Source organism: Narcine bancroftii, chromosome 8 (genome assembly GCF_036971445.1).
Source record: "Narcine bancroftii isolate sNarBan1 chromosome 8, sNarBan1.hap1, whole genome shotgun sequence".
Taxonomy (NCBI): domain Eukaryota; kingdom Metazoa; phylum Chordata; class Chondrichthyes; order Torpediniformes; family Narcinidae; genus Narcine; species Narcine bancroftii.
Window position 1 is genome coordinate 102,616,669 of NC_091476.1, and position 22,917 is coordinate 102,639,585.

General features: G+C 39.9%; 1 protein-coding gene across 1 annotated transcript in view; it reads right to left on the reverse strand.

Annotated features, from left to right (window-relative positions):
* Positions 1 to 2,013: 2,013 nt before the first annotated feature.
* tyrobp (transmembrane immune signaling adaptor TYROBP) overlaps positions 2,014 to 22,917 on the reverse strand; it is a 62,898-nt gene continuing 41,994 nt past the window's right edge. The window contains exons 2-6 of the mRNA XM_069894621.1: positions 14,547 to 14,567; positions 13,345 to 13,494; positions 5,189 to 5,320; positions 3,314 to 3,366; positions 2,014 to 2,586 (exon numbers count right to left, since the gene is read on the reverse strand). Of these exons, the coding sequence (XP_069750722.1) occupies positions 2,527 to 2,586; positions 3,314 to 3,366; positions 5,189 to 5,320; positions 13,345 to 13,494; positions 14,547 to 14,567 (416 nt within the window). The 3' untranslated portion in view covers positions 2,014 to 2,526. The remainder of the gene's footprint in view (positions 2,587 to 3,313; positions 3,367 to 5,188; positions 5,321 to 13,344; positions 13,495 to 14,546; positions 14,568 to 22,917) is intronic.

Consider the following 22,917-nt stretch of genomic DNA (forward strand, 5'->3'; position numbering starts at 1 on the left):
AATCATTATCTTTAGCAACTCGAGAACTGAAATAGTGTTTGTAGATGTCCAAGAACATGTAATTTCCACGACTATTAAAGGGTGAAAGGGTTAAAATCACTATTATTGTTTTTGAACAATGTTCCTAAATGTCAGGAGTGACATCATTTGTTTTGTTATTGAGAAGTGACTGAGATCAGATCCAGTAACAAGGCAGAAAAATAATTCCACTGCTGCACACAAGGTTTATGTTTTTAATGATCCAGCCTGTTTTTGACAATCTCCTTGTCCTTTGCAGTCTCAGCTACTACCAAGGCAGGGCTTGAGGCATCACAGGCATTTATATCTCTAAGGTTGAGGCATCCTGTTCACCCACTGCTGACATGACCTTCCTTCCCCTGACAACATTCAGATCTTCTGAACTTTATTTCCTGATCCAAGCCCTGAACCCAGAGCTTACCTCACACTCAGAATCCTCTCCAAAGTCATTGCACAACACCTGCATTCTGAAGGCATTCAAGAGATTCCAGATTGCTGGAGAAACTCAGTTGGTTGAGTCGCATCAGTGGGTGCAAAATGTTTCAGGTCAGACCTGTTCACCAAGATTGATCTGATGAAGATTTCCAATCCAAAATGGTGATCATTTCTTTTCTCCTACTGATTCTGCTCACCTGACTGAGTTTCTCCAGCAGATAGTTTTCAGCTTGTTTCCTTTACCTGATTTTCTCCAAACTTCCCTTCTCTGTATAATTAGATACAAACCATTGGAACATGGAACACAGAATAGCTCATCAAAAAATAGGCCCTTCTGTCCCATATGTCTGTTCAGACCATGAGGCTGATCTAAACTAATCTCCATCTGCCTCTGTTCCCTGCCTGCATCATATATCTGTCTAAATGCTTTGTAAACTTTAGCATCATGTCTGCTTTCACCACTTCTTCAGGAAGCATGTTCCTGGCACTCAGTTTAAAAAACTGCCTCATAATTCTCCTTTCAACTTTCCCACAATTACCTTAAACCTCTGCGCTCTAGAATTTGACATTCCAAAGCTGAGAAAAGGACTCTGTATACCCTATCAACGCCTCTTCTAATTTTATATACTTCTAACAGATCACTCCTCAGCATCTGATGTTCCAGCCTAAACAATCTAAGTTTGTCCTTATAGCTGATACACTCCAATGCAGTCAACATCTGGTGAACACCTTCAGCCCCCTCTCTGAAGCCTCCACATCTTTCCAAAAGTGCACACAATGCTGTAAATGTAACCTGCCAACATTTTACACAGCTGAAATAAAATTTTGCCAATATTTATATGCCCTGACCAGTGAAGGTAAGCATATCATATATCTTTTTTTTAACCACCCAATCAACTGGTTTACCAATTTCACCAACCTGTTGACTTGCACCCCAATACATCAATGCTCTCAAGGGTCTTGCCATGTACTGTACACTTTCCTCTTACATTTGACCTCCCAAAATTAATTAAACGACTGCATATTCGATGTGACCTTGTGATGAGTTTGCAATCCCATATCTGAATGATTGGCAAGATTTCTATGAACATAACTTGCATCACAGGAGAAAAACATGAAAGTCTGCAGACACTGTGATTCAAGTAAAAACACAATGCTGGAGAAATTCAGCAGGTCAAACAATGTTCTTTAAATATCTAAAAGATTCCTAACTAATATTTCGGGCTTGAGCAGGCTCCCGAACAAAATGATGGAGGGGGGTGGGGCAGGGGAGGAGCACAAGCCCACAGCCAGGAGGTAATAGGTGAATAAGGGAGGGAGGGCACACTAGCAAAAAAGGCGAGTGGGGTTGGCTCTATGAATGGAGAGGGAAGGGGATGGAGATCTGGAGGAACAAAAACAGAGTGATGGGGAAGAGAGGGAAAATGGAGAGTAGGCCTCATCTTGCTCATTAGTGCCATTTTGAACTCCAGCTAATGTTTCCAATGGCCTTAGATGAGTATGAGCATTTTTTAAAGAAAACACAAATGCCATAAAAAAATACCAGTTGACAGATGAAAATCAAATATCACCATTTTATTAAATCCAAAAAACTCCAAATTGTTAATATTTTACAATAACACATCAATCTGTTTATTTTGAAAACCAAAGATAACAAGTGGAAGAAGTTCTACAATATCAAGGGATATCAACTCATTGAGCCTCCCACTCTTTTCTTTAGACTCCTGTGACAGTACAAATCAGGACATAAAATGGCTTTCTCTAAGAGACGGGCATAATAATCCTCCAAAGAATTCACCCTGCCATCCAGAAGTGGGCCAAACATGAATAAAACATAGAAAAAGGACTTGTAAAGATCTAAAGGAATAAAGATATTTATATTTAAGAATAATTTGTTGCTCTTTCTACTTGTAAGTTACAGTCCTTGAAGGTAAAGTGACATTAACACTAAAGCATTGAATTTCCAAAGTTTGCTGGTAAGCGAGGCCAATCTTGATATTCTGGGATCTCAATGTTGCAGAAAATAGAAGGAATCTGGTTTTCAAGAAGTTGCTTGGAAAGCTCCTCCATTGTTCACCGCTGGCGCTTTTTGCCGAGTTCGCTGTAGGTGGACTTCCCCTCGTTGTTGAGATGCTAACACAAGGAAACATTTATGATCAATTGCAATGTTCATTTCAATAAGCACCATAAACTGCTAGTAATCTATTGATTTCAAATCTGTTATCTATTACAAACTTCTGTAATCTTTTCAATCTATTTGATTTTTTTCCATGAACTTGATCTTGGCTGGTGGAAGTGCGTGCCAGTGTGCATCTAAAGCTGACCAGCTCTGCTGCCTTTGTGAAGAGTGCCAGTCATTCAGAACACAGGAGGAGAAATGTCCCAAAAGATAATTGACTGGGGGCAGTTACTGAAGTGGGTGTTTATGTTAGCTCCTTAATTTGTCTGGAATGATGCAAGAAGGGGCAGAAACAAACTCCAACCTTTACCTGGGGCCACCATTTCCAATAATTGCTAGCTTGGTTCATAACAAGTTCATGCTCCCTTCTTTGCAGATGGTTCAAAACCCACTTCAGGATTAGGAGGAGATAATCTAGTGTAGATCTGAGGTGTTGTTCTCAGGATGACCAGCTCAGGTCCACTAGCATGAAGAAGTGAACAATAAGGATTCCATGAACCTTAGTTCACTGCTCTAGTCAGAATTCTAACGTAACTGAATGTAACTAAAATGTTTTGATTTGGATTCACAATTCAGAGGCTATTACAGAATTTACCCCTGAAAGGAACCATTTGATTTTTACACTTACTCAGTAATTGAGATGACTGCATTGAATGCATGTGTTTTGCATGAGAGACTTACCGAATACAGAGTTTCATTGACATCATTGCGCATCAGTGGGTGCCTGTCAGAGGCTGTTCAAAGGAAGAGTACATAGATATTAAAAACAAATGGAATCCTTTGCATGATAAATAGATACATGGAATACAAGTACAAGAATATTGTAGCTCAATAAACCTAATTGGGATTTGGGTGTAATTCTAAATACTACCATTGGGAAGATGTCAACATTCTGGAGAGGGGGAGAGATTTACTGGAATTTTACCATTAATAAGGACTTCAGTCATGTGGAGAGACAAGAACATCTGGAATTGCTTTCAACCAAGCAACAAAACTTCAGAAGTTTAATGAGGAGCAAAGAAGGTTTTCAAAGCTTGCTGAGAGATCTGGACTAGATGGAAAAATGGGCTGCAAAATGGCAGATGGAGTTTAATGCAGACAAGTGTGGGGCTTTGCATTTTGGAAAGACCAACCAAGAAAGGACATACATGGCAAATGGTAGGGCACTGAGGAGTGTGATAGAACAGAGGGATCTGGGAATATGGATACATAATTCCCTGAAAGAGGCATCATAGGTGGGTAAGGTTGGAAAGAGAGCTTTTGGCATATTGGCCTTCATAAGAAAGTATTGGTATAGGAGTTTGGATGTTATGGTAACAGTGTGTAAGACATTAGTGAGGCCAAATTTGGAGTATTGTGTGCAGTTTTGGTCACCTAACTACAGGAAAGATATCAATAAGATTGAAAGAGTGCAGAGAAGATTTATTAGGATTTTGCCTGGACTTCAGGAGCTGAGTTACAGGGAAAGGTTAAACAGGTTAGGACTTTATTTCCTGGAGCGTAGAAGAATGAAGGGAGATTTAATAGAGGTATATAGAATTATGAAGGGGATGGACAGAGTAAATGTAGATAGAGTTTTTCCACTGAGGGTAGGTGAGATAAGTTAAGAGTGAAAGGGGAAAAGTTCAAGGGGAAGATGAGAGGGAACTTCTTCACACAGAGAGTGGTGGGTATGTGGAACATGCTGCCAGTTGAAGTGGTGAAAATGGGCTCAATTTTAACATTTAGGAAGTATTTGGACAGATACATGGATGGGGGAGATATGGAGGGCTATGGATTGGGTGCAGGTCAGTAGGACTAGGCAAAAAAAAATGTTTGGGCACAGACTAGAAGAGCCAAAGGGGCCCGTTTCTGTGCTGCAATGTTATATAGTTATATGGTTCTATAAAAATTTTGAAGCGTTTGACAGAGTCAATGAGTAGAAAATGTTTCTAGTAGTAATTTAAGATAAAGAAGGGAAAATTAGAGAATTCTGTTCCACAGGCTGGTGTTATGTCTTTGAAAGCATTGCCTGAAAGAGTGGCACAAGCAGATTCAACAATAGGGTGGACTGCATGTTTATCAAATAGGAAAGGAAAGTCCAAAGTTTGTGGAAATGTAGGGTAAGGAATCTACATGGAGGGTTTCTTTAAAAAGAAGATACAGGCACAGTTGGCCAAATGCAAACCTCTTCCTATTGATCATCATCCAAACTTATCAGTATTTTATTTTCTTCCTTTCTTCTTCCTAGTTAAGCAGTGCCTGAGTTCACTGCTTATTAGTGATTGCTTCCGTGCACGGATCCTAATTCTGCTACTGATGGAGACAGTCAGGAAGACTCTTGATTACATTCCTAGTCAGTCATGTAAAACACCAGATAACCTTACCCCCAGCCTTGCTTATAACATCATTCCATGTTGAACCAGACAATAGGGAATTATCTAGATTGGAATTGGAGATGGAAATGGAACAGGAAGGCTGAGAGCAGAAGTTAGGACTTTTTGCAGGAACATTAGGGATGGCATCTTAAGAAAATATTTATCAGATAATCACTGACAAATCATTAATATTTTGCACCTTGGTAAGTTCTGGATTTGTTCTGGGCTGATAGAGAATAGACAGCAATACTGATGAAGACAGTGGAGATAACACTTGCCAAGATCAACCCACAAATTTCTTCACTTTTCAGAGACACAAAATTCTTACCAGCTGCAGTAAAAAAGAGAAATAGAAAGAAAATTTAGATTATGGAACACTGCAGAAAAAAAAAATCCCACAAGCTTTGAGAAACCAACTGTAAGGTTAGGAGATTCCAAAGCATTTCACAGGAGCAGCATTAAATACAAATAGAGACTCAAATACAAAGTGGTTTAGCTGCAGAAAATCACAATTCATAGCAACTCCTTTAAAATGCTGGAAATACACAAAAGGTTCAAAGGTTGTGATGTTATAATACATTAAAAATGTAATGTACAGTATATGATATGCTTCAACTTTTGTCTGCCGTAAGGCAAACAAAGAGTCGCCGTGAGCATTGCCTGGCGCCCCTAACAGTAAGAGAAAGAGAAGCAGAAGAGTCTCTTCAGAGTCACTGAGTGTCTGGATTCACCTCTAGTGTTCCAGCAGCAGTTCAGCCAGCATTGTTCCAGAGAGAAACGCTCATCAGAACGATCACTGAATGTGCTAAACCACTGTATATATGCTTGGATGTTCTAGGACATGCCCCTTTCTGACTGTGCCTGAGGCTCCTCCCACTGACCCCTGAATAAAGGTAACTGTGTCACAGCCCCTTCCTCAGTCCAGGACAGTCGACCAGCATGGACGGACATCCGTTCTGTTGTGAATAAAAGCCCATCAGTTTCTCTACAACTTCTAGTCTTTGAAGTTATTGAAGGTGCTTCAATTTTATTGACAACAGTTTTTGATAATGGAGCAGATTCCGAAGCCAGAAAAGCTGGACCTCGACCCTCAATCGCCTGATGCATCCAACAGCTTCGAACTCTGACTGAGTTGCTTCAAAGCATTCCTGCGGGCCTCCTCTACTATCATCCAATCATAGGATGACAGGCTGCAAGTACTGCATTCCTGGGTCAAGCCCTTGGTATACTTGATGATCAGGGATGCCCAGTCATTCCCAGAAGCAATGGACATACTGAAAGGCCAGTACTAGAGGAAGGTAAATAAGGTATATGCTAGGCATCTCCTGGCTACCCATAAGTAGTGTCCCAGGGAATTGAGTGTCATGTACCTTCGGGCCGTGTGAGCTCTCGGATGGGCCTGCGACTGTAAGGCTGTGACAGCCGCGGTGACATGGAGGACCTGATCAGAGACACCTATGTCGCAGGCATTAGATCTGGCTATATCTGGCAGAGACTGTTGGACCAGGGTGAGCTCAATTTGCAGAAGGCAGTTGAGCTAGTGGACTCGCTAGAGGTGGCCCTCCAAAACATGGACTTGTACTCAACCAACAATGCAGCTGCCTCGTGGAAACTGTGGATGCTGCCAATTTGGGGTGGGAGGACTGCAAGCCTGCAACACAATGCCTCATCCTGTCAGCAACCTGACCACGGCCGCTATGCTCTGTGAGCACCTGAAGTGCTACTTCTGCAGCCTGCTCAAACACCCGCGAAATCTCTGCCCGGCGAAAGGTGCAGTCTGCACTAACTGTGAAAAGAAAGGACACTACACTAAGGTGTGTAAATCTGGGTCACCCTCTGAACCCAGCAGCGCCAAATGCGGGACTTGGTGGCTGCCATCTTGGACGCCATCTACGGACCCCAACAGCAACTCAACACTGGCCTCCATCACACTAGACCAAGGGAACCCTCATCAACTTGCCAGATCAATTATGGATATCAGTGTAAACGGTCACATGATGAGCTGCCTGTTCAACAGTGGGAGCACAGAGAGCTTCATCCACCTCGACACAATGCAGCACTACTCCTCACGGCAAGGCCAGTAAACCAGAAAGTATTTTTGGCCTTAAAGTCCACAGCGACTGCATAGTGACTCTGACAGTACAGGGCACAGACTACAAAGACTTTAAACTCCTCGTGATGCCGCAGCTTTGCGCTGCCGTGCTGCTGGGGCTGCACTTTCAATCACCTTAAAAGTGTCATGATGGAATACGATGGGCCCCATCCCCCCTCACTGTCTGTAACCAGCAGTTTTTAAACCACCCACTGCGCTCTACCCATGGAAACCACCCCCCCCCCCATCATTTCCAGCCAGCAACCAGCCGATTGCCCACTGCACATGACCTGCGGCCTTTCAACCCTCGAGATCACCCTTTCCTCTGTTCACAAACCTCACCCCCAACGGTAAACCCGTCACCACCAAAAGTAGACAATACAGTGCTGGGGACAGGGCCTTTATCAGGTTGGATATGCAGAACACCATCCCCTGGAGACCCCAAGTGGTGGTAGTAAAGAATGGGTTGAAACACAGAATGGACATTGACAACAGTCAAACCATTAATAGATATATGCAGCTGGATGCGTACCCTTGTCCCTGCAGATCCAAAATGGTAAATCAAATCCCTCCGTATTGGGTATTCTGCACTGCTGATTTAAATTTGGCATACCACTAGCTCCCTATCTGGCCTGAGGACCACCAATACACTGCGTTTGAGACAGATTGCTGCCTCTACCATTTTCTGAGGGTTCCCTTTGGAGTTACCAACAGGGTCTTTCAGCAGGAGAAGGACCAAATGGTAGACCAGTATGAGCTGAAAGCCACATTCCCGTATCTGGACAATGTCACCATTTGGGGCCATGACATGCAGGATCATTATGCCAATCTCCAAAAATTTCTCCAGATCCTGAAACTCTTTAACCTTATACACAATAAGGATAAGTGTGTGTTTCACGCAACTCACCTCATTATCCTTGGCTGCATCGTAGAGAACAAAGTCATTGACTCCAATCCTGACCGCATGCATCCTCTTTTGGAACATTCCCTTCCCCACAGCTTCAAGGCTCTGAAAAGGCACCTGGGCTTCTTCTCCTTCTATGCCAGTGGGTCCCCAATTATGTGGACAAGGCCCGCCCCCTCATCAAATCCACCTCCTTTCCCCAGATGTCAGAGGCCAATGTCTCCTTCAGCCGCATCAAGATGGACATTGTCAAGGTCGCGATGCACAAATCCACCCCATTTCACGTGGAGAGTGATGCATTTGACTTCACCCTGGCCGCACCCTTAACCAGCTGGGCAGACCTGTAGCCTTTTTTTGCACCCTCCAGGGCCCCAAAATTCGACACTCTTCAGTCAAGAAGGAGGCCCAGGCAATTGCCGAGACAGTATGGCACTGGTGACACTACCTCGCTGGCAAACCATTTATCTTGCTGACTGACCAACATTAAGTTGTTTTCATGTTCAACAACCATCAACGAGGAAAAATCAAAAAGACAAGACATTGAGGTGGAGAATTGAACTTTCGACCTACAATTATGATATCTTGTACCAGCCCAGGAAACTCAATGATCCTCCAGATGCCCCATCCTGCGGAACATATCCCAGTACACAAATAGACCAGTACAGGCCCTACACAACAACCTCTGCCACCCTAAGGTCACCAGGTTCTTCTACTTTATCAAAGCCCGAAGCTTACCTTACTACATCAAATGCAAGTCTCAACACCACTAAGACTACACTGGCTCTTGGTAAAAACAATATCCTGATTAAATTGAAAGATTTGAGACAAGAGAAAGCTTTGAAAGTTTTGTCCCTTCTCCTTTCTGCAGCTTTCTCCAAATCTCCCATTGTTTGAGAATGCTGTGTCTTTCTAATTCTCTCTGCTTGCCCATGACTTCTTTCATATTCCACACTGATCTCCATGTATCTCTCTCTCTCTCTCTCTCTCTCTCTCTCTCTCTCTCTCTCTCTCTCTCTCTCTCTCTCTTTCTCTCTCTCTCTCTCTCTCTCTATCTCTATACAAACGCTGAGACAAAACTGCCATCAGAGAACCATCAGCTTGGTGACAGACATGTAAAACTCCCTGAAGTTCCAGGGCAAGGTGTTGTCCATGATCGTGTGCTGCAAATTGGTAGCAGTGGTGTCATAGTACAGGCCTATCACCAATGTATATAGTTACAGTATCTAGAGTGCAATGACTGTGCTTACAGCGATTGGCTGAGAGCTAAGCCACGCCTACTGTCTGGGCCTTAAAGGATTGTGTCCCTAGCCAGATCAGATCATTCTGGACTGGTCGGCCACCTGTGAAGAGCTCCTGTCTTTTGCTAATAAAAGCCTTGGTTTGGATCAACAAGTCTTTGGTTCTTTCGACGAGCTCTACAAGTGGTCTGGGACTATGTGCTGAGGGATACATTAATAATTAGTGCAGCTTTTGTAAGGACTCTGAATAAAGACTGCAGTTTTAGGTCTGGTGTCTTTAATAATTGGAATCCTTGCTTCAACCCAGTGAACTGCTTTTCAAAGATTGCACATGAATGATAACTGATGTCATGCTAAACTAAAGTCATTGGAATAATGGGCACATCTCACCCTAATCACATTCTCTTCTCCCCTCGCTCCCCTACTGCTGGGCAGAAGACACATAAGTTTGGAAACATGCACTTCCGGATACAAGGTCAATTTCTTTTCTGCTGTTATCAATCTCTTGAATGGACCTCCCATTAGTCTCATACTGTTTATCTTTATTTTCTTCTTCAATTCATTGAATTAAAAAAAAATTGTTTCATGTGACACTAAAGCCCACACTTCAGTTTTAATGGTTTTATTCCTACTGTACAATGTATAGGAAGACTTACTTGGATAGCACATAAAAAAAGTATTTCACTTTTATATCAGAGCACATGACAGTACAAAAATCAATTCAATTAATAGCTTGTGACAAAAATATTGACCAGAATGGTCTGCATTAAATGCATCAGAAAATGTTATGATTTAAAAATGTGGTTTCTGATGCTAAAGTCTCACAGATGTTTGGTGGCATCAGAACACAAGAAATAGGAGCAGGAGTAGGCCGTCTGGAATGTTGAGCCTGCTCAACTCATCTGATGATGGGCTCATCTCCACTTCCCTGCCTTTTCCCCAGATCCCTTAATTCCCTTACTATGTAGAAATCTATCCAACCTTGCCTTAAATATAGTTATTGAGTTTGCCTCCAATAGCCAGTGAATCCCAAAGATTCACCACCCTCTGGGAAAAACTAATCCTTCTCACTTCTGTTCTAAACTTACTACCCTGAATCTTGAGGTTGTATTCCCTAGTTTGGTTCTCCCTACCAAAGGAAACAACTTGCCTTCTTCTATCTTATCTACGCTTTTCAGAATTTGATGTGTGTTTCCATAAGATCCCCTCTCAACCTTCTAAATTCCAGTGAATACAGTCCAGGATGACTCAATCTCTCCTTATAGGCCAACCCCTTCATCCCTGAAATTAACCTGGTGAATCTCCTCTGCACCACCTCCAAAGCTAGTACATCCTTCGTCAAGTAAGGAGGCCAGAACTGCACGCAGTACTCTAGATGCAGCGTCACCAGTACTTCGTACAGTTACGGAATAACCCACCTGCTCTTAAATTCAATCCCTCTAGCACTGAAGGCCGATATTCCATTTGCCTTCTTGATAGCCTGGAAACCAACCTTTTGTGATTCATGTACAGGGACCCCCAAGTCCTTCTGCATAACAGAACACTGCAATTGCTTGTCACTTAACTAATATTCTGATCTTCTATTTTTCCTTCCAAAGTGGATAGCAAAGGTGGAGTTCTTTATTTGTTTACATGTGTACATTATGTATAGATTTTTTTATTTGCTCTACCAATAAGTGGTGATTCTGCCCTGACTGCAGCAAAAATGAATCTCAGTGTTATATGTACTCTGACAATAAATCTGAAATCTGAATCTGAACCTCACATATGCCAACATTGTACTCCATCTACCAGACCTTTGCCCATTCTCTTAACCCATCTATATCTCTCTGCAGACTCTCCATATCCTCTGTACAATTTGCTTTTCCACCAATTTAGCGTCATCAGCAAACTTAGACACATTGCACTCTGTCCTCTCTTCGAAACCATTTATGTAGACTGTGAACAGTTGTGGGCCCAGCACAGATCCCTGTGCCATCCCACTCACCACCACAAAATCAACCCTGCGTCCCAACTTTCTGCTTTCTCCTGGTTAACTAATCTTCTATCCATGCTAATATGTTGCCCCAACTCCATGCATCCTTAACTTCTGTAAATCTTTTTTGTGACACCTTATCAAACGCCTTCTGGAAATCCAAGTGAGCAATTTTCACCTTCTCCCCAATATCTACTGTGCTTGTTATGTCCTCAAAGAACTCCAGTAAATTTGTCAAACAGAAACTTCCGTTGCTGAATCCACGCTGCATCTGCCTGATGGATCCATTTCGCTTAAGATGCCTCGCTATTTATTCTTTATGATAGCTGCAAAAATTTCCCCCACTACAGATATTAAATTAACTGGCCTACAGTTCCTTGCCTTTTGCCTACATTCATTTTTGAACACTGGTGTGACATTTGCCATCTTCCAATCCTTTGGGACCTCAATGAATATAACGTTTGCCATTTCTTTCAGTACCCTGGGATGCATTCAATCAGGACCAGGGTATTTATCTATCTTTAGAGCCTCAAGTTTTCTGAGTGATACCTCTTTAGTGATAGCTATTACATTCAGGTCCTCACCTCTCATCACATCCAAAGTATTTGTCTTTGGCATGTTCATCTTTTCCACAAAGACTGACACAAAATCATCATTCAAAATCATCCTCATTGTACAACATCAATTCTCCCTTCTCATCGTCCAAGGGTCCAACCTTCACTTTAGCCACCCTTTTGCGCTTTATATCATTATAAAAACTTTTACTATCTGTTTTTATACTTTGTGCTATCTACCTTCCTTTATTGCTTGCTTCATGGTTCTTCATTGCTTCTTAAAGTTTTCCCAGTCTTGGGATGAGCTTTTAGTTTGGTGCCTTCCTTGATCTCCTTAGTTATCCACCGCTGGCTGCCCACACCCTTACTATCCTTGCTTTTAACTGGAATACACTTTTGTCGAGCACTGTGGAATGTCTTCCACTTTACCTCAACCATCCCTCCATACAGCCCGTGTTCCTAGTCTACACTGATCAACTCCACACTCATCCTCTTCTAGATTCCCTTGTTTAGGCATAAGGCATTTGTCTTATGCCAAACTATTGAACCTTCCATTTGCATATTAAACTCAATCAGGCTGTGATCAATCGTTCCAAAAGGATCCTTAACTACAAGATTGTTAATTTACCTGTCACATTGCACATGATCAGATCCAAGAAAACATGTTCCCTTGTAGCTTTAGTAACATGCTCTATAAGGAAGCCAACACTATGAAGTCCTCCTCAAGGTTTCCCTAACCAACCTGATTCACCAAGTCTGGATGCATGTTAGTTCCCTCATGATAACTGCTGTGCATTTCATGCCTCCGATATTTCTTGGTTTATTGCCTGTGCCATTATAATGTTATTATTGGGTGGCCTACAGACATCTCCCACTATCGATTTTTTTTTCTTTTACTATTCTTAATCTCTACCCAAGTGAACTCAATATTTTGCTCCTTAGATCTTACATCATCTCTCACAATTGCGCTGATCCCATGCTTAACTAAGAGCCACAAGTTCACTGACCTTGTTTCGAACACTATGGGCATTCAGATAAAGTGCCCTGATACCCATTGTACCTTAAAAAACTGGTCATCTTTGCCTCTTTTGCACTTGACTTTTTATCCACTTGACTCTTACTTTTCTCTTTTTTTAAATGTTACTTTTATTTTACTCACATTCTTCTCTTTTATTTTATCTACCCTTCTCCAATCTGTTGAAACCTTCCCCCTACTATTTAGTTTAGAACCCTGTCCACAGCCCTAGTTATGCAATTCACCAGGATCCAGGCCCCATCACAGTTCAGATGGACATGGAGCCCATTTCCTTTACGTCCTCCTTACCTGTGCCTCCTTGCCAAAGCCTCTTGACCCAAAGCCTTAGCAGAACACATATGTGGTGTTGAAGGTAACCAGAATATATATTTTGTTCTGTAGTTCATTTTGCCTTATCTCAGCCCCTCCTGCATTGACACTTGCATCCATATCAGACCTTTCAAATAACTAAGCCATCACAAACAAACAATGTGCAGTGGTAGCCTTTCTTCACCATGAAATTTGATCGAAGGCATGGGCTCAGCCGCACTGAAGATAAAGAGAAAGTAAAACTTACTGTTAACATAGACTAAGTACGTATTACTCCCACAGGAATAAATTTCTTTGGAAGAATCAGCTGCCACAAGAGTTGTTCCTTTATCTTCATTATCAATTTTGATTGATGTGTCACAGGTCAATTTCACACCATTTTTAACATTCACAAATGCTAAAAGATAAAAGAAATCTTGATATGATCAGGCCTTTCTCCCTCTCTTTCTCTTTTCATCACACACACACACACACACACACACACACACACACACACACACACACACACACACACACACACACACACACACACACACACACACACACACACGCACACACACACTTTCTCTCTCTCTCTCTTTATTTTTCTCTCTCTGTAAATTGGGCCTCTGGGTCTAAAGAAAAAAGGAATGAATTTCTCTCATTAATTTTAGTCATGATTTGTTCGCATGACTGGTCCATCAAACTATCCAATAAAAGACAATTGACAAAAGTGTTAACTCAAATAATTTTATGGATGAATATTTTGGAGACTATACCATTTGAATGTAAAGATATGAACATTAGTTTAAAGAGAGTCTTAATTGTTGGATTTTTTTTCTTTCATTGGCACTCAGAATCTCTCCCCTGTTCCAAGGTACTGGCAGCTGGGGAACAGCATGGATAACCCTATATTGTCAGCTGGTTTAGCTATTGGTTTTTCTCTCATAAGTACGAAGCCAACAATATTTTTATGTGTCGTTTCTAGCAAAGACACAAGGACCGATCAGGCAAGTGGGCCAAAGGTTTGCTCTGGATCATGTGTTGAAAGTTGAGCTGAACAAGAGAAGATGGGGAACAGAGCTGTCTAGGAGTGGGATTGGAATGGGAATCTCCATGATTCATGTGGGTGATCTTTGTCAAACATCAGGGAAGGGTCAAGGCTGAGGAAGTGAGAGTTTTAGATTTCAGTCAAACTTCCAAGCACTGCCACACAAATCAATCAACCCACCAGTTAGAATTTTCACAGTTCTTGAAGCTCATTGAAAATATTTGCAGCGGAGAAGGTGAAGAGAGGTTGAGAATGGAAAGGAACAAGGGGAAGTTCCTGGACTGGGATCCACAGGGATCTGCAATGAAAGAATTTGGCCAAGACATGGAGCTGGGAACTTGTGTCTGTTCCAAATTTCTGGGCATGTTCACAGAATACCTTTAACCCATAAACCTCTTTAGTATAAAATTATAACTCACTCATTTTTGTTGAAGAGTAGCCTGGAATGAAAAAAGAACAAATTCAATTATAGATTCATTCAGTTAAAGACTCTGTTCTTTAGAATTCTGGCAAATTTTCACAACTGAATTAGATGTGATCAAACAAGATACAGAATATGTTAAGCTTGTTAATCAAAGGCTTGGTGACAAAGGTTGTAATCATTCCAAAACAAATTTTCCACTTTTTGCAACCATCCTTGAATTAAATGTACAATGCAACAACAATTATTTAAACCAGTATCATAGACAAAAGCATTGGAAGCCATTGGGTTCAGATAGAATCTCTTTCCCATAGAACCTGAAGGTTGTTAACCCTTTTCCTCCTAACTGGGTGACTGGAGTGCAGCCTGGATGAGGTGATGGTGTGTGAAAGTCGCCCTCCGTGCCGCCCTGTGATCAGACGGGAAGTCAGGGTGGAGCTCAGAGCAGCACTTGGTGTCGTGTCATCAAAAAATCTGGAGGAGTAAAAGTCTGCCTTCACCGTATCACAAGGTGCTCCTACATGATCTACTTACTAAATATAACCGCGTTCAAGGAGAGGGTGCAGCTCACAGGAAGGTCTGCTGTAGTTCCACAAAATCAGCCAGCATACATATCACAGGGTCATCAGTGATGAGCAATAAATGCTTGCCCTGCCACTAGTACCCATAACACCATATCTCTGGAGCAATGGTTCTTAACCTTTTTGGTTTCATCCTGTTCCATATGTGCTCTGTGGTTAGTAAGGGATTACTTAAGATAGTATGTGAGTGGAAAGAAAATAGGTTGAGAACCATTGGCACTGATGTGGTGATGAAAGAGCAGCATCACTAAGTGACACATAGGACCACCAGTGACACAAGATCACCATTGCGACAAAGCATCCCTAGTAACGTGTAGGTTTACTGTTGATCCAGAAGTTTGCCAGAAATATTCTGTAATTCCCCCACAAGTGCCTTTCCCTTTTTTTTTGACCCTTGGGTGATAAGTGGGTTGGTCAAAATATTTGTCTCCACAAGATTGATGTTAACTACTGGTAGGTTGCTGGTGGAACATGAATGTGATCCTAATAGAACATGAAAAGTTCTATCTGGAACATTACCAAGCCACAACAGTTGTACGAGAGATGCAACGAAGATAGAGAATGCTGGTAACACTCATCTGGTGTCTTTAGATTAATGTCTTAAATATTAGTTAATTGTATGAAGGAATATGGGATTAATGTAGGAAAATGGCACTGAGGTAGAAGATTGAACTGAATCACAGAAGACATGAGGGTTGCAGAGGATATAAGGATTACTTTGCCTATTCATGCTTCTGTTTTATGTTTTTATGTCCTAATTGGATGGAACATGAGAAGTACAATGGGCTAAAATGATTCACTGAAATGAAGAAATACTTCTTTCTTTTAAAACATTTTTTCTTTTAAATTTAGATATACAGCAGGGTAACAGGTCATTTCGGCACACATGTCCCAATTAACCTACACCCTCAGTACATTTTGAATGGTGGGAGAAAACCAGAGCAGACACAGGGAGAACATATGAAGTCCTTACAGACAGCGTGGGATTTGAACCCTTGTCCCAGTTGCTGGTCCTAACCACTACACCAACCTTAACCTTTCCTTACATTTATACTATGAATAAGGCCACAGCAGGAATACCATGTACAGTTTTGGTCCTTTAATTTAGGAATAGTATCCAAGAATTGAAGGCAATCTGGAAGAAATTCATTAGGTTAATTCTTGGGATGAGAGGGTTGTCCTGTCACAAGTAGCTAATGTATCCAGATTGGCATATTTTGGAGTTTCAAAGAATGAGATTGGTTTTAATTAAAACATATAAGGGGAATTACTCATGCAGTAATCTCAGGTGAGTTGATAAGTTTGCAAGGTAAGAGAAATCATTCTTGCAGAGGGTAGTGAATCTCTGGAACTTTCTACCCCAGCCCCCTCCCCTTCCCCCACAGAGGGTTGTGGAGTCTAGATCACTCTGAAGAGAAGGTAGGTAATTCTTTGGAGATTGATGAATGAGGGTTGTGTGGAAATGACCCAGAAGCAGATGTGAACCTGAACCTGTGGTTATGTTAATAGGGGGGAGGCTTCTCAGTTCTTTCATGTTTGTTGGTCACCAGATTTCACCTGTAGATGTGGCATTTTCAGCTTGATTTAATTCCCTCTGTTCTGTTTATTATTTCAGAAGCTCTCTCACAGTACCCTATGCAAATGCAGTTAGACAACTTTACTCTTTATACACAAATCCTCATATTTCAGATCAACATATCCTTTGCCTTCCTAATTTGCTTGCTTGTTAACTTTTTGCACAAGAACATTCAGGTCCTTTGGCACACCAATTTATTTCCTTCCTTTACTATTTTAAAAATCTTTCCACATTTTGCTCCATCTGCTATGTCCTCACCTATTCACTTCACTGACCTCACATACCTTGCATCCTTCTCATTGCCATTCAGCTTTGTATCAACAAATGTGGATATTTTACATTTTGGTACCTCATCTAAATCATTGATAGAGTATCAAGCCTGCAGTATCTCACTAGTCATTGCCTGACAACCAGAACATCACCAATTTATTCATGCACTTCGTTTTCCAAGTGCTCGATTCTGTTTTCCTGATAATCCATTATTTTCCCTATTATTGATATTGTAGTAATTGGTCTGTAAATTCCTATTCTCTCCCTCTGTTTTGCTTTTTAAACAATGGGATTTCAGTACATGGGAACCACTCTAGGATGTATGGAATTTTGAAAGATGACAATCAGTTCAACTCCCATCTCGATCAATTTCAAAATCTTGTGGTGCAGGCCAGAGGTTCTGGGGAATTTAGTGCCTTTAGGTCCCATAATTGCTCAGGAACCATTTGTCTCTACTCCTTCAATCTCACTCTGTCATTCTCCACTATTTCTCACCATTTCCATGACTTTTTCTGTCCCAGATGGTAAAGTTACCACATTGGTTAATCTCTTCCTTTTCACATAAAGAATTTGAGGCAGGGATGGAACATTTGGTCCAAAGTGCTTTTCCCTCCATTGCTGTGACATAAAACATGCAGTTAACATTCCCTTTTGTGCATTCCACTGACTGGATTATATTGAGTTCTAAAATGTTACCTTCTCCATGCTTTGCTACCGTGATGTTGCTTTCTTCCAAGACATTTGCTTTGGATGTTCACCTTCTTTTAGCTTTCCAGGGAAAACTTCTTGATATAACATGAATGATACAATGTTCCTTATGCTGCCGAATCCAGGTTCATTCTCAGGGTGATACTTCTTACTCTAGTTTTGATCCGGAGGGCAGTGTGGATTTCATTTAGTTGGAAGCTGTCACATTCAGTCACTCACATAAATCATGGTTCCAAACTCTCATGTTGTCATCCTCTCTGTCTGTTTCCACGGTAGAATGTTCTGGTTTTATTTATTTTCTATTGAACCTCTGTTCTTCCTTTGCATTTGCACAAAATGTTTTCTCTTTCAATTTGCATGCCCTCTCCTAGTTTGAGTTTCCACATAATCTGCACTTTGAGCCATATGCATTCTTTTCCTGTCAGTCAACCTGTGGTTGTCTGCAGGTGCTGCATGACCTATTTTCATCTGCTTTTCATTTGTTTGACTTACTGTGTCAACCCTTTTGCAGAACTGATCTGTGATTGGCTGTTTGCAGCCCTCCTCCTCTGGCCAGTGCTATAGTCAAGGCTTCCTGCAAAGTCTGAGGGTGCTGAACCCCACCTAAATTGGACCACAACCTATGGTTTCTCTACTTTATAAAGAAATTGTGTATGTAGCACCTCAGGGTTGTAATTCATGCCAGGCAGCAGTTTTGTCTCCCAGAGACTGCTGGATTTTTAAAGATCCAATTGGGATTTGCTTACTTTCTACTGTTATAAAGATTGAATTTTTTTTTCCTGTCATTTGCAACCCAATGTAATTGACCTAATCTTGGTATGTTTTTAAAAATATTTTATTTAAAGTTAAACATCACAAAACATAACAATAGTTACTACTGTTACAGAGTTCTGTGTTGTGTATTGACCTATGTGTTGTGTGTTTTATGTTAAAAAGTGGCAGTTTGCCTTTAAGATCCAAGGTGAAGGTGGACTGCTGAGAGAGTGGGAGATGGACTGAGCATGTGCAGAAAATGATCTAAAATTTCTGGACTTGCATGATAAACCACCACTGGGGGTGCTGTGGAGTGGAAGGAGGCCCAGAGCATGAATCATGATCTGGAGGACAGTTTAGAATATTGGGATTTCAAAAAGGATGAACATTCTGAAGGCAGCCAGAAGGATCCGGATCAAGCCAGTGGTTCCTCTCTCTGCAAGCAACACAAGACAACTTCGAATTTTGTGCTCTCTCTCTCAAAAATCTTTTGGCTTCAGTTTACCAAACAAATTGAATTTTGTTTATGATCTTTGCTTCAGTTGAGATCAAAGTTTTGTGAGTCTTGTGTGTTTTGTGTTTGTTTTGTGACTAAGTTTATCTGTGGGCTGGTTGGAAATATAACTTAGACTTTAATTACATATGTTATATTTAGGCTGGGGAATGTTATATTTAGGCTGTTATAGAAATTTGCAAAGTAACCAATGGGCATTGTTATAAAAAGGGGGGAGGGATTTGAATTAAAGTTTGAAGGTGAATTTTTGTTAATAAAGTTATTGTTCTTCTTTACCCATGTGTGATATACCTTCTTTGTGGTTGTTGGTTTGATCTTGTAACATAATTTGGGGACATAGTCCGGGATCAAACCAATTTGGAAGCTTTAGGGGTGATTGACTTGTGCTTAGTTATCAGTCATCTGAATTTGATTCAACCTCCAGCTTGAAATTAAAAATAAATGATGAGTGTATAAATCACCAGCAACTATGAATATTGTCCAGTTCATAGCTAACCCTTCAGTGGTTAATTTAAAAATGGCTAAAAATTCAGAACTGATGGTTATAGTTGGCAAATTAAAACTTCTTACAGTAAGAACTGGGATGAAAAAAAGGAAATTTCCCGAAAGATTGTTAAGCACTATATAGGAAAGGGGGTATTTGAAGAAGCTGCATTAGAACAGTTTTCAAAGGAGAAAGCTTGAGTGGAAGTAAAGTTGGTTTTGAGAAAACTAGAGTTGGAGGAGAGAGAGAAAAAGAATGGAAGCATGAGCTAGAACTAGCTAAATTAAAGCTGACCCTAATGCAAGGAGAGGGAGAAGCCCATGTGCTGGTCAGGAGGAGAGGTTTCTAGGTCAGTAGAGAAGTGAGGTTAGTTCCTCCATTTGTGGAAGCTGAAATAGACTAGTATTTTCAGCATTTTGAGAAAGTAGCTGTAAATTTAAAATGGCCACCAGAGCAATGGTCACTCCTACCACAAAGTGCTCTTAAAGGGAAAGCCTAACAGGTGTATTCGTGTCTCATGGTACAACAAGCAGCTGATTATAAATTTGTAAAGCAGGCTATACTCCGATCTTATGAACTAGTCCAAGAGGCTTATAGACAAAAGTTCAGGAGTTTAAAAAAAGCCGCAACCCAATCTTACCAGGATTTTGCTTATAGGAAGTTTGTGTGTTTTGATCGATGATGTGCCGCAATGAAAGTAGAAAATAACTTTGATTTATTGAGGGAAATCATTCTGATTTTTTAAAAAATTTTTTTATTTTTTACACCATAAACCACATTGACCAAGATACATACATTTTCCTTTTCAAATATGTACAGTGTCATTTTCTCCTCCCCCCCCTCCTCCCATCCCACCCTCCCTACCTCCCCTCATTCATTTAAAGTACAAAATATAAGATACATTAAACCAGTCAAACAATGTTGTCATTCAATAAAAATAAACAAGAAATTCCACTGAGTCAATTCTTTTCATTTCTTTCTCCTTTCATTATTTTAGGTGGTAGATGTCCCCGGTAGGATTTCTCTATTGTGTTTCATGTATGGCTCCCATATTTGTTCAAATATTTCAATATTATTTCTTAAATTATATGTTATTTTTTTCTAATGGAATACATTTATTCATTTCTAAATACCATTGTTGTATTCTCAAATTATCTTCTAATTTCCAGGTTGACATAATACATTTTTTTGCTACGGCTAGAGCTATCTTAACAAATCTTTTTTGTGCACCATCCAAATCAAGCCCAAATTCTTTGTTTTTTTATGTTACTTAGGAGGAAGATCTCTGGGTTTTTTGGTATATTGTTTTCTGTAATTTTATTTAATATCTGGTTTAGATCTTCCCAAAATTTTTCTATTTTCTCACATGTCCAGATTGCATGAATTGTTGTTCCCATTTCTTTTTTACAACGAAAACATCTGTCAGATACTGTTGGGTCCCATTTATTTAACTTTTGAGGTGTAATGTATAGCCTGTGTATCCAGTTATATTGTATCATACGAAAACTCATGTTTATTGTATTTCTCATCGTTCCAGAGCATAACTTCTCCCATGTTTCCTTCTTTATCTTTATATTTAAATCTTGTTCCCATTTTTGTTTAGTTTTACCATTTGTTTCCTCATTCTCCTTTTCTTGCAGTTTAATATACATATTTGTTATATTTTTTTGATTATCATTGTATCTGTAATCACATATTCAAAGTTACTTCCCTCTGGTAACCTCAGACTGATTCCTAATTTGTCCTTCAAGTAGGATTTCAGTTGGTAATATGCCAACTCTGTATCTTGAGTTATATTATATTTATCCTTCATTTGTTCAAAGGATAATAATCTATTTCCTGAAAAACAATTTTCTATTCTTTTGATCCCTTTTTTCTCCCATTCTCTAAAGGAAAGGTTATCTATTGTAAAAGGGAGTAACTGATTTTGCATCAGTATTAGTTTTGGTAATTGGTAATTTGTTTTATTCCTTTCTACATGAATCTTCTTCCAAATATTGAGCAAATGATGTAATACTGGAGAACTCTAACGTTGTACCAATTTTCATCCCATTTATATAATATATGTTCAGGTATCTTTTCCCCTATTTTATCTAGTTCTAATCTAGTCCAATCTGGCTTTTCCCTTGTTTGATAAAAATCTGATAGGTATCTTAATTGTGCGGCTCTATAATAATTTTTAAAGTTTGGCAGTTGTAAGCCTCCTTGTTTATACCATTCTGTTAATTTATCTAGTACTATCCTCGGTTTCCCCCCTTTCCATAAAAATGTCCTTATTATTTTCTTTAACTCCTTGAAGAATTTCTCTGTCAAGTGTATTGGCAATGCCATAAATAGGTATTGTATCCTTGGGAAAATATTCATTTTAATACAGTTTATCCTTCCTATTAGTGTTAGTGGTAAATCTTTCCAATGCTCTAAATCGTCCTGTAATTTTTTCATTAGTGGATAATAATTGAGTTTATATAATGGCCGAGATTTTTATTTATTTGTATACCTAGGTATCTTATTACTTGCATTTGCCATCTGAATGGTGATTCCTTCTTAAATTTTGAGAAATCCGCATTATTCATTGGCATTGCTTCACTTTTATTTGCGTTAATCTTGTAACCCGACACTTCACCATATTCCTTCAATTTCTTATATAATTCTTTTATTGATAATTCTGGTTCTGTTAAGTATACTATAACGTCATCTGCAAATAAACTGATTTTATATTCCTTGTCTTTTATTTTTATCCCTTTTATTTTATTTTCTGTTCTTATCAATTCTGCTAGTGGTTCTATAGCTAACGCGAACAATAAGGGTGATAGTGGGCATCCCTGCCTTGTTGATCTGCTTAAATTAAATTGCATTGATATCTATCCAGTTACTGTCATTTTCTCCAATGGCCCCTTATATAATGCTTTAATCCAATTAATATACTTCTCTGGTAAACTGAATTTTTGCAATATTTTGAATAAATAATTCCATTCTACTCTGTCAAAGGCCTTCTCTGCGTCTAAAGCAACTGCTACTGTTGGCACTTTACTCCCTTCTACTGCATGAATTAAGTTAATAAATTTACAAATATTGTCTGTTGTCCGTCTTTTTTTAATAAATCCAGTTTGGTCTAGATTTACCATTTTAGGTACATAATCTGCTAATCTGTTTGCTAATAGTTTAGCTATTATCTTATAATCTGTGTAAAGTAATGATATTGGTCTATAAGATGCTGGTGCGAGTGGATCTTTCCCTTGCTTTGGTATTACTGTAATTATTGCTGTTTTACATGAATCTGGTAAGCTTTGTGTTTTGTTAATCTGGTTGATTACTTCCAGGAGGGGAGGAATTAATAAATATTTAAATGTTTTATAGAATTCTATTCGGAATCCATCCTCTCCTGGTGTTTTATTATTTGGTAGTTTTTTTATTATCTCTTGTATTTCTACTATTTCAAATGGTTCTGTTAATTTATTTTGTTCCTCTATTTGTAATTTTGGT